Source organism: Anser anser, assembly GCF_964211835.1.
Source record: "Anser anser genome assembly, chromosome: 2".
NCBI lineage: Eukaryota > Metazoa > Chordata > Aves > Anseriformes > Anatidae > Anser > Anser anser.
This window is the reverse complement of record NC_139721.1, coordinates 89211079-89224552: the sequence shown is the minus strand read 5'-3', so window position 1 is coordinate 89224552 and position 13474 is coordinate 89211079. Positions and strand designations below refer to the sequence as shown.

The 13474-nt window shown below is 40.1% G+C and overlaps 1 protein-coding gene across 1 annotated transcript in view; it reads right to left on the bottom strand.

Moving 5' to 3' along the window:
- Window positions 1-304: 304 nt before the first annotated feature.
- ANKH (ANKH inorganic pyrophosphate transport regulator) overlaps window positions 305-13474 on the bottom strand; it is a 109556-nt gene continuing 96386 nt past the window's right edge. The window contains exons 9-12 of the mRNA XM_083826134.1: window positions 13340-13469; window positions 12372-12495; window positions 11649-11748; window positions 305-10352 (exon numbers count right to left, since the gene is read on the bottom strand). Coding sequence (XP_083682260.1) covers window positions 10236-10352; window positions 11649-11748; window positions 12372-12495; window positions 13340-13469 — 471 coding nt within the window. The 3' untranslated portion in view covers window positions 305-10235. The remainder of the gene's footprint in view (window positions 10353-11648; window positions 11749-12371; window positions 12496-13339; window positions 13470-13474) is intronic.

The following is a 13474-nucleotide window of genomic DNA, read 5'->3' as shown; positions in this document are numbered from 1 at the left end:
GAATAATAAAAGTTTTAGGTTTGGTGTGGAAGAAGTTCTCTGACCGTGAAATTCCATATTAGCAACTCATGGAGGCTTTGTAGAAATAAAGAGCTTGTCCTGCATTGTTTTATGGATACCCTTGGATTTCATTAACTTCAAGTTAAAACCTTACAGTTGGCAGCATCACACTTGTGATTCAAAAACATCTTGCGTGTTGAATTAATTTCTCACCAGGAGGTATATTTTGCTTGTTCCACACGGGAAGAGTATTTTAGACCATGTTAGATTGCAAGAATTAATAACAGAAGCAATCAGACTCATATGCAAACTGTTAGAACTTTACTTAAAGTAATTAGAATATGAAAGCTATTGGACAGTATTGGAGCACAGATCTCTCTCCCCCCCTCCAAAAGAAAGCATAGGACATTCTTTTTAACAATGCAAAAACATACATCTCTGTTAAATACATAAACAGCACTCAATTTTAATGCAACACGTACTTTTATACCATTGACCATAGCAGTCATTTAAAAATGTACAAAGCTTTTGCCTTCATTGGTTTCTTTAGAGTTTACAGAAAACCCACATGTTTAAAGCAAAGTAAATGTTCATTAAAAAACAAACTGGTAGCTTTAGCAGGTGTACAACTTACAGAAAACAATGCTTATTTTGAAAGAAATCAGTTGGAATTCTATAAGTATGACAGAAAATGATGCATGAGGTAACATTTCTTTTAAAATCTAGGATCCCTGTACTATAGTTCCAAATAGTGCTCTGATTTGACACATACAGTCCTTGGAAAATTGACTTGTTTAAATAGTCAAGGATTGCTGTTAGGAACGCTGTTTTGTATAAAGACTGCTTTATCCTGAAAGACACTGAAAGAATCTGAATCTGATAGTGAAAGATATTTGGAAAGAAATGAAAAGCACGCGATACCTCTAAGGTGGAACATCCATCTGCCTAGTTCTCAGGTTTACCTTCAAATTATAAAAACAAACTGAAAAAGAAAAAAAAAAGGAAAAGAAGAAAAAGAAAAAGACAAAGAAAAAGAAAAAGGAAAAGAAAAAGACAAAGAAAAAGAAAAAGAAAAAAAGAAAAAAAGAAAAAAGAAAAGAAAAAAAGAAAAAAGAAAACAAAAAAAAAAAAAAAGGAAAAGGAAAAGGAAAAGCTTTTTCTTTATGGAAAGTCAGCCTTAATCCCAGTGCAAATACAGCATTCCCTAAAAGATGGCCAGCTAGTACTCTTGCCTCTTTCTAAGTTGCAAACCTGCTGAGAACAGAACAAAACTTTGTCCTACAGAATACTGCAGGCCAGGGCGTCTAGGGTCTGGTGGGGAAAAGCACGAGGCCCCCAGACATTCTCCCCTTCTTGCCTCAGCAAAGGTCTTCAGATGTTGTGCTGCCCTTTTTTAGGATGCTGCTTCAAGACACTGCTCCCTACTCCCAATTTTTGAAGTATTTCCGTGAAACCAAAAACAAGTCAATTTTAGAGAACCCAAAGGCACAATTAGAACATGCAAGTATCAGTTTAATAGGCATTTATGTGGCTCTGTTCCCTGCAGTATCCAAGCATTTTTCACAAGCATTAATAAATCCTATCCTTAGAGCATGTCTTGGAGACGGGAGAACCTGTTATCCTTGTTATTATTACTTTACAACTGATGCAGTCTTCAACCTCACACGATGTGGTCAAAGCCATCTTGAGCCTCTGTTCTGAAACTGCACCTCCTCTGAGATACTTTCTAGTGGGTGCTTCTATTCAATTTGGCTCTCCTCCAAGATGATTCCCTGCTGTGAAGACAAAATAATTCTCATCTTCTGCTCTGCCCTTTTGGTTTTGCTCAGCTTTAGAGTTTCTTTCTGGAGTGACCTTGTGGCTTGCCCTGCTCAAATACGTGACGATGAAGAGTAGGATGCATGAAGCTTTCTTCTTTCTTCACTGCAAAAGGTGTGACAAAGTCTTTTGTGTTCCTAGCACTATGAAGTTCAGTTCTATCTAGCACCAGCAATGCTGCCTGGGAAACTTTAAAGGTGAGTGAACTTTTCAGTGAAGATGACAAATGAAGGAGTCACAGTTCTGGCTGCCCACTAGTATGGTCCTTGCAGGATAATGCCAAGTGTGTGGTGCTTCAAAAAGACATCTCAGTCATTCGTTAGCAGCCATCTCTCTCCACTTACATGGGCTCTGTCATTCATTCCTCCATACTCACTCACTCACTTATGCTCCTCCTCGGGCACTTCCAGAAACTTCCTGTCCAATATAGATCCCGAAACAAGAGTTTCTCAAAGCTTAGGAAGGCTGCTAGGCTGTGCTGCCCAAGCACTGTTAAAACGCATTTCATCTGTCCCACCAAGCCGAATAGAGCCCCTGGTCTCCAGTGTGGATTTCTGCCGCTCATGGCATTAAGATGCTCTGCCAGCATCACAGCACAAATAACAAAAGCAGCACTGGGGGATCTTACACTGGCTTCAGTCCCAGCTCCACGTCCATCAACAACAGGCAAGGTCCATTTTTTCCCCCTTGGAAGAGCCAGCTCTAAGGAGGATCGCTGCTGCCAGCTCAGTCGTAATGGTGGAACGACAACCCATCCAAGAGCATCTTTCTAAAGGAGCTTTGTGCCTCCTGCCTTAGGTCACCCTCCCACTTGTCAGGCAAGCTCTGAGGTCCTCCAGCCATGCCTGTGTCTCCTACCAAAAACCCGCTGTAGGCTCTTGGCTTCAAGAAAAAAGGTGGAGGCAGCAACACCAAAAGCTGATCTAAAATATCAGAACAGTGAGGCCTATGTTCTGAATGATCAAAACTTGACACGATCTAAGCTTGACTGCCTTTATGGTGGCGGTGGGAGATACTGTTCAGTTTAAAAGCACAGGCTGAGTCCCCCCCTTGTGCATTTGCTTTGTAATAGTATACAGAGTTTTGCATGTAGATTTTTATTAAACCTAAAGTAGGTGAAGCGCACTTCAAACTGTGTTATTTTAATAGTGATCAGGTTTATTTAGAAAAGCTTGTTCACGTCACCTACAAAAATGCATATGCACCTTCAGCTTTTAGGAGCTTTTGCAATTTTGAGGCATTTGCAAGATCTGTGGATAAAATCAGCTAATCTAAGTAATTAGCAACCTTACTGCCTCTAGCATACTAATTGTTTCATTACAATTTAGGAAGAACTTTTCATTTATTGTAATAGGGCACAAAAGTTACATTACAGAGTTACATTAGTGCCGTCTTGGAGAGCAAACTAAAAAGATCACGCTCTGCTGTTTTCTGTGTGTGTACACATACTGCTTTCCACCCAGGCAGTATATTCATTAAAAGGGAATGCATTTTTTTTTTCAATTTTTGTTTTGTTTTTGTTTCTCTCTTGTGTTTTTGCTGAATTATGGATAAAGCTGTTGCTTCAATTTTAAAATACATCCTTTCTTAAGAAGGGATTTATATGCTCTCATTTGTAGTATTTAAGTATTTACTCTGCATTACCTTGATTACAAAGGGGAGTTACCAGAAGGGATAGCTTTTTCTGTTGCGCTGAATGATGCACATGAAAAGAGGGATAGCAGGAAACATGATATATGCAGCTGCTTGCTGGTTTCAGGCTTTTGTACTTAGAGAGTTAAAAGTGCAGTGCAGTACTCAAATATTTTGTCTGCATATACAATAGCTTATTTTTGCTCTGCCCTCACTGTGGGCTCCCACAGGGTAGGAGGGTACTTTAAAGCTGGCTCTACAATATGAAAGTTTTGTCATCTGCAAAAGAATCTGTGAAGCTCAGATTTTGGCTTATGTATCTGCATTGTAGAGCTCTAGTGGGCACAATTTCTCAGCCCTGAACTGAAACCCTAATAAAAAAAAAAAGGAGTCTCAAGTCCCTTAAGATGAAGGGACATTCCTAGGTTCCTAACTGAACCAGGGGAACAAATTAGATCAGAAGGCAATGGCAGGTAGTCCTCTATCTAACCCCAAGGCAGGGTCATTTTAGACACTGGATCAGGTTGCTCAAGTCCAGCTGAATTTTAAACTTAATAGAGTGTCTCTGTTAATTGGTCTCTCCAACTCATCAGGCTATATTTTTAGGTTTGAAATACATTAAGTCTTACACTTGCCATTGCTTCAAACTATTGCAGGCTGCAGTGCTAGCTTAGCTGTAAGAGTTGGGATCCTGGTGCTATGAAATCATTAGGAGGACAAAAAGTGGCCTAAGTTAAGTAGTGAACTTGAATTAATTCTGTTAATTCTTGATTTTAAATAAAGACCACCCCCAATTCCTTCTGTTTCTTGACTCTCCTTTTCAGCTTAGCAAATGAAAAAACAGTTCATCAACAAAGTTTTGTTTTAAGCTACTTTTTAATCACTGCATTACTTGACATTCAGCATGAAGATTACATATTTCTTCTCAAAACACCAATAGGCAAAATAAACCTAGCAGGAGCCTTCAGAAAGAAATAAGGAAAAGTCTGAAGATGCTGAACTGGGAATGAGAGAAAAAAATGATGTGGTAAAACTAACAATTTGATATGAGCGGTGACAATGTTTGGTAATGCCAAGGAAAATTTTCCCCTCAAGGTTGCAAAGACAAAAAAGCACCTAAAAATACACCACAGTCTTTTTGTTCTACTGACTGAGCGCAAATACCTTGGTTATGACATGTTGAGATGCAAGATCCCTCTTTAACCATACAAGTAACTTGCACAAGCAGCAGAAAAAGTGCCTGTCTGCTTGCGTACGTGATCCAAGCTGAGGTTAAAGCTCAGCTCTCTGCCCCTGTATTTTGTCTTTGGCCTTTTTGTTCAGAATGTGCAAATTATTGAGAAGTCTGGCAATGGTTTTGCTGACGAGTGGATCTGTGCAGTGAAACGTGAACTTGCATCTCTGATGTAAACCCACACAAGCTGCCCCCAAATTACCCAAGCCCCAGCTCCCTAGGCAGCCTGCATCCTCCCTCTGCTCTGCCACACTCTTGTAGGTCAAGCCCACGCTTGGCCTGAGCTTGTTGCTGAGCTAACTAACGTACGTGCCTTGTATCATGAGGCTGCACCAGCAGGCAGTCCCATAAAGTGTGCTGCTGCACATTTGCAGAGCAAGCACGGAGGCCACCCTCCTGCGAGCACCCAGCAGGAGGCCAAAAAGTGCCTGCCTGCCCTGGCACTGCTTGAGGGACCTTACTGTGGCTTGCAAATACGGTATTCTGCACATACGTATAGTTAGGCTGGTATTTGGGAACTACCAAACACCAAAACTGTGATGATTTTCTCTTTGTTTAACCAATGTTTGTGTGACATCTGCCCAGTTGCCCACTTACTGCCAGTTACTCAGATCCAGTAAGCAGTGTAAAGCCTCCTCTTTGCATGTCATAAAATCTGCATATTGGTTTATTTCTGCTTGAATAATCTTCTAAGATGTTTTCATACTCCACTGAGGACTCCTCCACTCTCAGAAACCAAAATACTTAAAAGCTGTGTCTTATTTACACATTACTTCTCACCCTTCGGTTCCTCTCTAGTGCAGTTAAATGGCAGTAGTCACTGCTCTGCTATTTTCTGCTCTCTGATTGTGTTCCACACCATGCTGTTGTCTTTAGGCTGGATATACCATATCCATAAGCTTTTCCATGTTTCCCCCTTCTTTCCAATTTCAGCTTACTGACTGAAATCCTGCTTTATCTTACTGGTATTGTGCCTACTGAAAGGTTGTTTAGTTTACTCTTTCATGTAGCTTGAAACTGCAGTTTTTCACACAGCCTAGTGTTAGTCCTTCATTAAGATGTTTATGCTTGAATCTTTGTTCCAACAAACTATATACAGCCAGTAATAAAAATATGTGCATAAAACTCTCATACACACATATACATACGCTTATATATATAATATATATATATACATATATATATGCATGGCTTTCTAAGACACTAATGGCTACTGAAACTATGCTCAGGTAACACCCAGCTGCACTCAAATCCCTGCCAATTGCACCAGGTCCACACAACCCCAGTGGGAGACGGAGTCAATGCTGCTGCCTTTCCAGTCCCCACCCTGTCCAGCATTTTGCCGAGGACCCGTCTGCAGGCAGCATGGGGTGCAGGATGCCCCTCAATGCCCCGGTCCCCACAGCATCGCGCCTCGCAGCCCAGTGCATGGCTGTGCCTGCTCTGAGCGCCCTGGCCTGAAAGCATCCTTTCACCCTTCTTTTTAAGCATGAGGCGCCAGCCCACAAAAAAAGGAGCTCTCCCCATCAAAAGACTCCTGTCCGTGCGCCATGGCCTGTCCTGAATGCGCTGCATTCAACAGCTCACCCTCTGTCTCCAGCTGCTGTCTGTCTGTCTGCTGCGATTCGGCAAAAACCAGGCAAGCGCCAGGTATAAATCTCTCCCAGTCAAAGGAAATATTTAGCAGCAAAAATGAGTAGGAAACAAAAGACTTCTCTGTTACTCACCCAATCTTCTCACCCAGTGTAGCTCTAACTAAGGAGCAGGCAACTTAGCGCTCTCTCCCCGGGCGGCCGTGCAAGAGGGACGGGGATGCCTGGGAGCCAGCTGATGCACCCGCGTGGCCTCAAGCACTGGCCAGGACATGCAGAGGCTGTTTCATCAAGTCCATCGCTTGGTAAGTGTGAGAGGGGAGGTTAAAAGAAAATAGTTTTCTCAACGGCTAGGTCTGCAAAAGGAAAACTCGGACAAGTTAACACAATTTTAGGTCTGCATTAAGAGCCTAGGAACATTAACCCACAACTTATCAGTGTCCCTTTTACTTCCTGCTGTGTGGCATGTTCTCCCATGGTCTAAAATTTAAGCTGTGGGATGCAGATCAACTTTGTTCCTCTTTTTATCATCACTTTTTTTATATAGTTCAGAAATTCCCAAGAAAGTCTGGATAGGCTAAGCTGCCAGATGAACTCACTGAGATGACCAAGCTCTGGCTCTCCAAAGCAGGAATTTAGCAGGTGTCTATAATTTCAGAATGTATCACTCAGATAACAATTCCAGGAGCAGTACCCAAAGGAGCCAGCTAAGCCATTTTACCATAATTCAGGACAGTCCCTTTGGGCAGAAAGAGGACAGCACGTTCACAGGGACCTGCCTAGCAGCATCGCTCGCACAGGCAAAGCTCCGGCACATTCGGTGGTGGGTTTGGCTGAGCTGGGCAAGTCGGCACGTGCCCTGCGTCGGCCCCCCCCCCAGAGCTCCCAACCTGCCAGCCAGCTGAACCCACCACTGGAGAGATCACCGAAGCCCTTCAAGATGTTACCCACAGGGAGCGCCAGCTGCTGCTGGGGTGCATGGCGCTCCGTGCACCTGCAGCGCAGAGTGGGCATTGCTCAGACATGGTGTTCCCATTTGGAGCTGCTCGCTGCTGAAACATCAGCCTATTTGGTTAACCCAACAGAGCAATGTAAAGAAATACACAACACACAGGAAACAGAAGTAAATGTTACACATGTATCCTCATGTAGCTGCCTGAATCCTTGCCCAAATCCTACCACTCCTGTACTCACTTGTTATTTTGCAAAGTACAGGAATATTAAATATTAATTGAAAAATAAAAAAAATAAAAAATAAAATTGAAAAGTTGACTTTTACAATACCGTTAGTTCAGTACTCTACGACCAAAAATTTACTTTTTCATATTTGTTCAGTTTTCTATCTAAAACAAGTTTCAGTGTTTCACCTTACTTGTTCTCAAATTCTTACTTTTGGGTACAATAATTACCTTGAAACCTACATCTATAATGCTCAGAACTCTTCAAAAATACTGCTGTTTAAATTTCAGTAATGTACCAAAAGAAATATTACACAAAAATAATTTCTTGCTTTATCTCGATACTTCCTGAAAATCTGTGTGTTGTGGATTTCGATACAAATGTGCTGGAGGAATCAAAACTATGTAAATAGAGAAGACATTAAATGGCCATTGTGATCTGTAACAGTCTACATACATGTTATATACACATGACCATTTGAGAGTCTGTATTCATGAATGCTTATGTGTACAGTCTGCTTACTGCAAAAGTTCATTTGTCTGAGGGTTTTTTGTCTTTTTTTTTTTTTTGGTTGGTTTGTTTAATCAACTTTAAGAAACAATGAGAACAACCTTGTGGCGGCACAGAAAATGTGAGGCTACTAGGTTTAGTCTTGCCTCTTAGTGCTACTGCTAATTAACCACAAACTGATTTTTAAAGTCTGCCATTCAATGTCATCACTTCTAAGTCTTTTCTCACCACATTTGTGCATGTAAAAAATCAGTAGAAATGTTTAAAATAAAGCTCATTGATACAATGCCTTTCATTATAGCCATACCTGGTTACTATCCAACTCTGTAGTGTTTTAGAGACATTTTTAGCTGAACTTGGAAAAATAGGAAATGTATTCTAGCTTAAAATAAATGTACATAATATACAATATATATATTTATACACATGTGTATGTATATATACACATATATTGATACAACATTGAAAGTAATGTCTAGTTCTGATCAGTTCTCTGAGTGCTGGGAGTACCTGGCAAATAATCCAGAAACTGAAGTTGTCCACAATTAAATAATCATTCCCACAACTTAGAAAAATATACTTTTACTTAATAAAGTTTAAATTAACTGATTTGCAGATATAGTATGTAGGATAACGGTATCCAAACTCAGGCATGGTTACAGCTGAAAGAACCCAAGCTACTACAAACTGGTAGCAGGAATGCTGCCCCGCAGCCAAACACAAACCAGCAGAGGAATACAAACTGCTCCTGCAGCCATCATTGGTGGCACCCAAACCATCTCTAGTTCAGTAACCTCTTACATAGGCTTCACTTCCACCTGACACAGACTGACCATCCAACCTCACGCTCTCTTATTTAAGGCCCAATTATACCGCACAGTGCCTGCCTTGTTTGCAAAGTGCAGCACTTGCTGGTTTGAGCAGCTTTCACTTCAATGACACTGCTGTATTGAGAGCTAACAAGTGATCATGGTCCCTAATTAAGGACTTGGAGGATCATCAGTACTTGAGCTTCACCATACTGATTTTGATCTACTGCATAGGTAAATACATCATAGCAAAACATACATATGTGTGTATATATATATTTATATATATACATGTATGTGTGAGCATGTGTACATCACCAAATAAAGAACTTCATGGAACTATGTGTAGTAATGCAATATACCATGGTATCCTGCATAAGTTATCTGTTTTTTTTTAGTTAGTTAGTTTGTTTTGTTAATATATAGGCACCAGAAATAAGTCTAGAGTAAATCATCCTTTAAAAATTAAAGTTAAATCAGTGGACAAGAACTTTGGTAAAGCTTGTCAATTTTTATTTTTTTTATTCAAATACAGTCAAATTCTATAATTTGCTATTACCCTCTTCACAAGAGGAAAGTGCATGTTGTGTTTGTTTTTTTTTCCCTAAAGAAACCTATATAACATGGTGCTTAACTATTCAAGAAGATTCTGAATTATAGTTTACATTTTTCAACAGATTCCTATCTTTCAGATGGAATGAAAGCTAAATAGAGTTCTTGTCCTGTGTGTATTTTATTTATTGTATGCATATATATATAAATATATATATGTATGTCTCTGTTTATGTATCTGTGTGTGTATATACACAACCACACACTCTTAACAGGAGAGAGGAACTTGTTTTTCTCCGCTTTCCATGTGGAGACTTACACGTTCCTCCCTGTGTTGTACCCTGTGCAGTATAAGCTCTAGTGACGAGGCCAAACAAAAGATATAGTTCACCATAGTATATTAGTTTATGTAGCAAAGTCATTTTCAAGCAAGTAAAATAAAGCTCTGTATTCCAAACTTCTTTTCCTTAACATTTCTCATGAAGAAAAGGAAGGAAAAAGAAAGGGGAGGGAGTAGGATTATGGCAGTAGCACTGAGCCAGTGGCACTCACGTGCGTGCACACATGCGCACGCATACACACACAGCAGGGCTTTGGTTGACAAATGCAGATTGTCCAGAGAAGGTGGATGCATAAGTAAGGAAGACTCTACAGCGATGCAATTATACCTTTTATGTCTGCATGGAGTGAAAAAACAAATTCAATTGAAAAAGAAAAAGCAAAGACCTCTTTTTAGGTCCCTCATCAGTGTGAGCATACTCAGTATGCTAGAGAATTTATCTGAAACCTTTTAAATCAAGGCCTCTTTATTACAAAAATAAAAACAAACAAACAAAAAAGTATGAGAGACGACAAGATGCTGAAGTATCACTCCAATCGTCCCTGTAGAGAACAATTGCATCCCCTTTATTATTCATTCTCTTCTCTCATTTCTACGATGTCTGTCATTTCCTCCGTGTGAGGCATGTCGGTCATAGCAGAGTCTTCGCCTTCTGCAGCTGTTTCATTCTCATTCCGCTTCTTTTTCTAGATTGAAACAACCATGCATAAACATACAAATACGTTGTTTGTGAACACAGTCTTACAAACTTTGGGCACCAGGAGAAGCAATGTAGGAATAATGTATTTTTTAGAGTATACTATGAACAGCTAGAACACTTGTGTCATATTCCCGGTTTGTCACTAACAAGTTGTCTTAACTTAGGTTTCCATAACCTTTCTGGGGCTCAGCTTTCTCCTTTCTAACAGTAATGCAATAAAGGAGGCACTTCTTACGCTAAGTGACATCCAAGACAGGCTTCAGTGTGACTGGAGGGAAGAAAGCATCTGGAATCTTTTACATCACAGACTTTTTATTACAAAAAAAGAAAAGCAAACAAAATATCAGAGAAGATAAGTTGCTTTAGCAGGAAAGAGAGAGGTGGCATCTTAATTTTTAAAATGTCAAACTTCAGGAATTTTTCAAGATGTGAGCATTCTGGCTCTTCTTGGTATTGCTGGATCCGCTGCGAGTCCCCACCCCACCAAAGCCTAATAATATTAGAATATTTTTGGATAGCAGGAATGGGAGGGCATTCAAGAGTCCTATGATTCATCCAGGATGTCCTGGATTAGTAAAGCTACGAGGTATTTAGTCCCGCTACAAAAAAATTGAAGCATCTGTTCCTTATTATACATTCTTCAGCAGGCTGACTAGTCTTACAGAAAACACTTGTAAAACTGACAAAATAAACTCCACAGGTATTACTGATTCAGCAGAGTTGGGCATATCAGAATTTCAAAGTTTCAGAGGTGTCTACACAACACCTGGTTTGCAGCTCTCAAATGCTGCCCACTTATTGCCACTTTAGGTGAAAACAAGTTGAGCCGTACAGCTACTAATTGGCTTTGCCACTGTCACATTGGCTGTTGAGATGATGGTGTCAGTAACATACTAATTCCAGTAAGGAAATAAATTAGGTTGGCACAGCAATTACAAGTACTGCCTGCAAAAAATTAAGCACAATGTCCCTTGCCAGAAACACTCTTTGAGCTACCGCTGTAACAAACAATCAGAAGGTCAGTCTAAACAAATACATGGTGTGAAACCACAGGCCAAGAATAGCTTTTTCAAAGCGTACAGGCTCTTTGGTGCTCAAGAAAAATGTAACAGACTAATCATGACAGAGATCAAGGTCTTCTGTTTTCTTATGCACCTTGTGCAGGGTGGTCAGTAAAGAAAGTGCGGATGCTGGGGAGTTACACTTCAAAAATGTACTTTTAGTGTGAACTAAAGTCCACCATCAACTGCTTTCACCAGATGCTGCAGAGCCTACTTCTTACCTGTTTCCGATAGACGTAACAGGCTGCTATTGCAACCATGGTGGATTCTCCCACAAAACCTGCTAGAAGGGATCCTACTCCAAGAGTGGCTCCATGAACTCTGGGGTAGCACAAAAAAAATAATAAAAAAATTAGTCATGATTGTGTGACAACACCTGATTCAAAATTGTATTTCCATTGGTGTATAGAATTAAGCTGTTGTTAGAAGTATTTCCTTCAAAGACATAATGCACTGGTAAAGAGAGTAACTAGTATTTTAAAGGACTTTTTTTATTTCTTAATGTGCTTCACTATTTAGTAAAAGAAACATATCCTGAATCAAATTTTGGACTAAGAAAAGCTGAACGCAGAATTTGAAGTCTGTGTACAGAGTGTACAGAATGCTACAGAATGGATTCTTTAACCTTATAAACAAGATATTCTTTCATTAGATTTCTTAATAGTGCATTTAATAGAATGGAAATAAATTCTCGTAGAACACATTTTTGCCTCGCTGGCATTTGTGCATTTTTTCAAAAGGGACATCAATATCTTGACTGCCTAGAGCAAAGTAACACTTGTAAATTTGTAGATGTTTCTTTTCCAGATACTGCCACTGTTTAGCCTTTATATTATGCTTAGTATTTGGGGAAATGTTCTGAGTTGGACAAATTCAGCTACGAAGTGATAGGAAACAGGGAGAAGAGCAATTCCATCATCTCTATGGAGAGGAGAGAGATTTACCCCAAGTAAGGCAGAACAATGAGACTAGTGATGAGGACAATAATCCGCAGCACTGAGCTGGGTGCCAGCACAAATGTCTTCTTTAGAGTCATCAGCCAACCAGTCAAGTGTGCTCTGACCGTCACTGTTCATAAACAGAGGAAGGGGAGGGGAAGGGGAAAAAGGGACACAAGCATAGCAATCGTCAGTCATCTCATGTGAAAGTTTTTTCATACAGAGAGTACTGTTCAGAAATACACATGGTGAAACTTGTTTCTGTAACTCTGCACACTGGGAAACCCTACTAGAAACGAAGTAGATTTCATGTCCAAATTGCTTAAACTTACTGATTTTTGAAAAAAGCCAGTTATAGACAGCAACATTTCATTGGAGCCATTCCCTTAGAAACAATTTATTAGGCAGTCCATTTTGATCTATGCTACACTACATCAAGTAGCATTTGTTTACAGCAGTTAGAAATTTTTTGAGGGGATACATTTTGAACACTGCTGCCAAGCTTGTCTCTCTCCTGAATAGGGGCATTTACTTTTATTCTGTTTATGCTGTGATGATATCTGGAAGTGTCACTCAGACTGGCAGCTGAAGGGGAGACTGCTGGAGGCGATGTTACTGTGCAGTACTGAAGTTAATCACAGCCTTGGTAGCAGAACCATAGGTGCTCATACGTGCTATAGCACAATGCTGTTGATGTGTGTGTTCTTGGTCAACTACAATACACAGAATTCAGGTTTTATTTTGGACAGTCAGAAGTCTGCCTAACAACAGACTGCTCTTACTGCAACCTTTGTACCATGACTACTGATGGAAATAGTCTTGGCCTACACCGACTTTGATGAAAATGGTTCTTATTATGTATGCTGGGTATGCACTTAGCCACTCTTACATTTACAGCCAAGGCAGATCCTATGACCACACCTCAAAGTTGGATTAGCTCTTAGGTTAAAGAGTTTTTGTTTTCTTGTTCTTACCTGGAACTGGAAAGAAGGAGAAGATGCGCAAAGGGACAACACACAGCTCTGCAAAAGCGAAGTCTACTCCAATTATGTCAACTAAAATCTTCTCTGACACGTTTGGTGTCCAAAACATCACAAAACAGAGCTAGG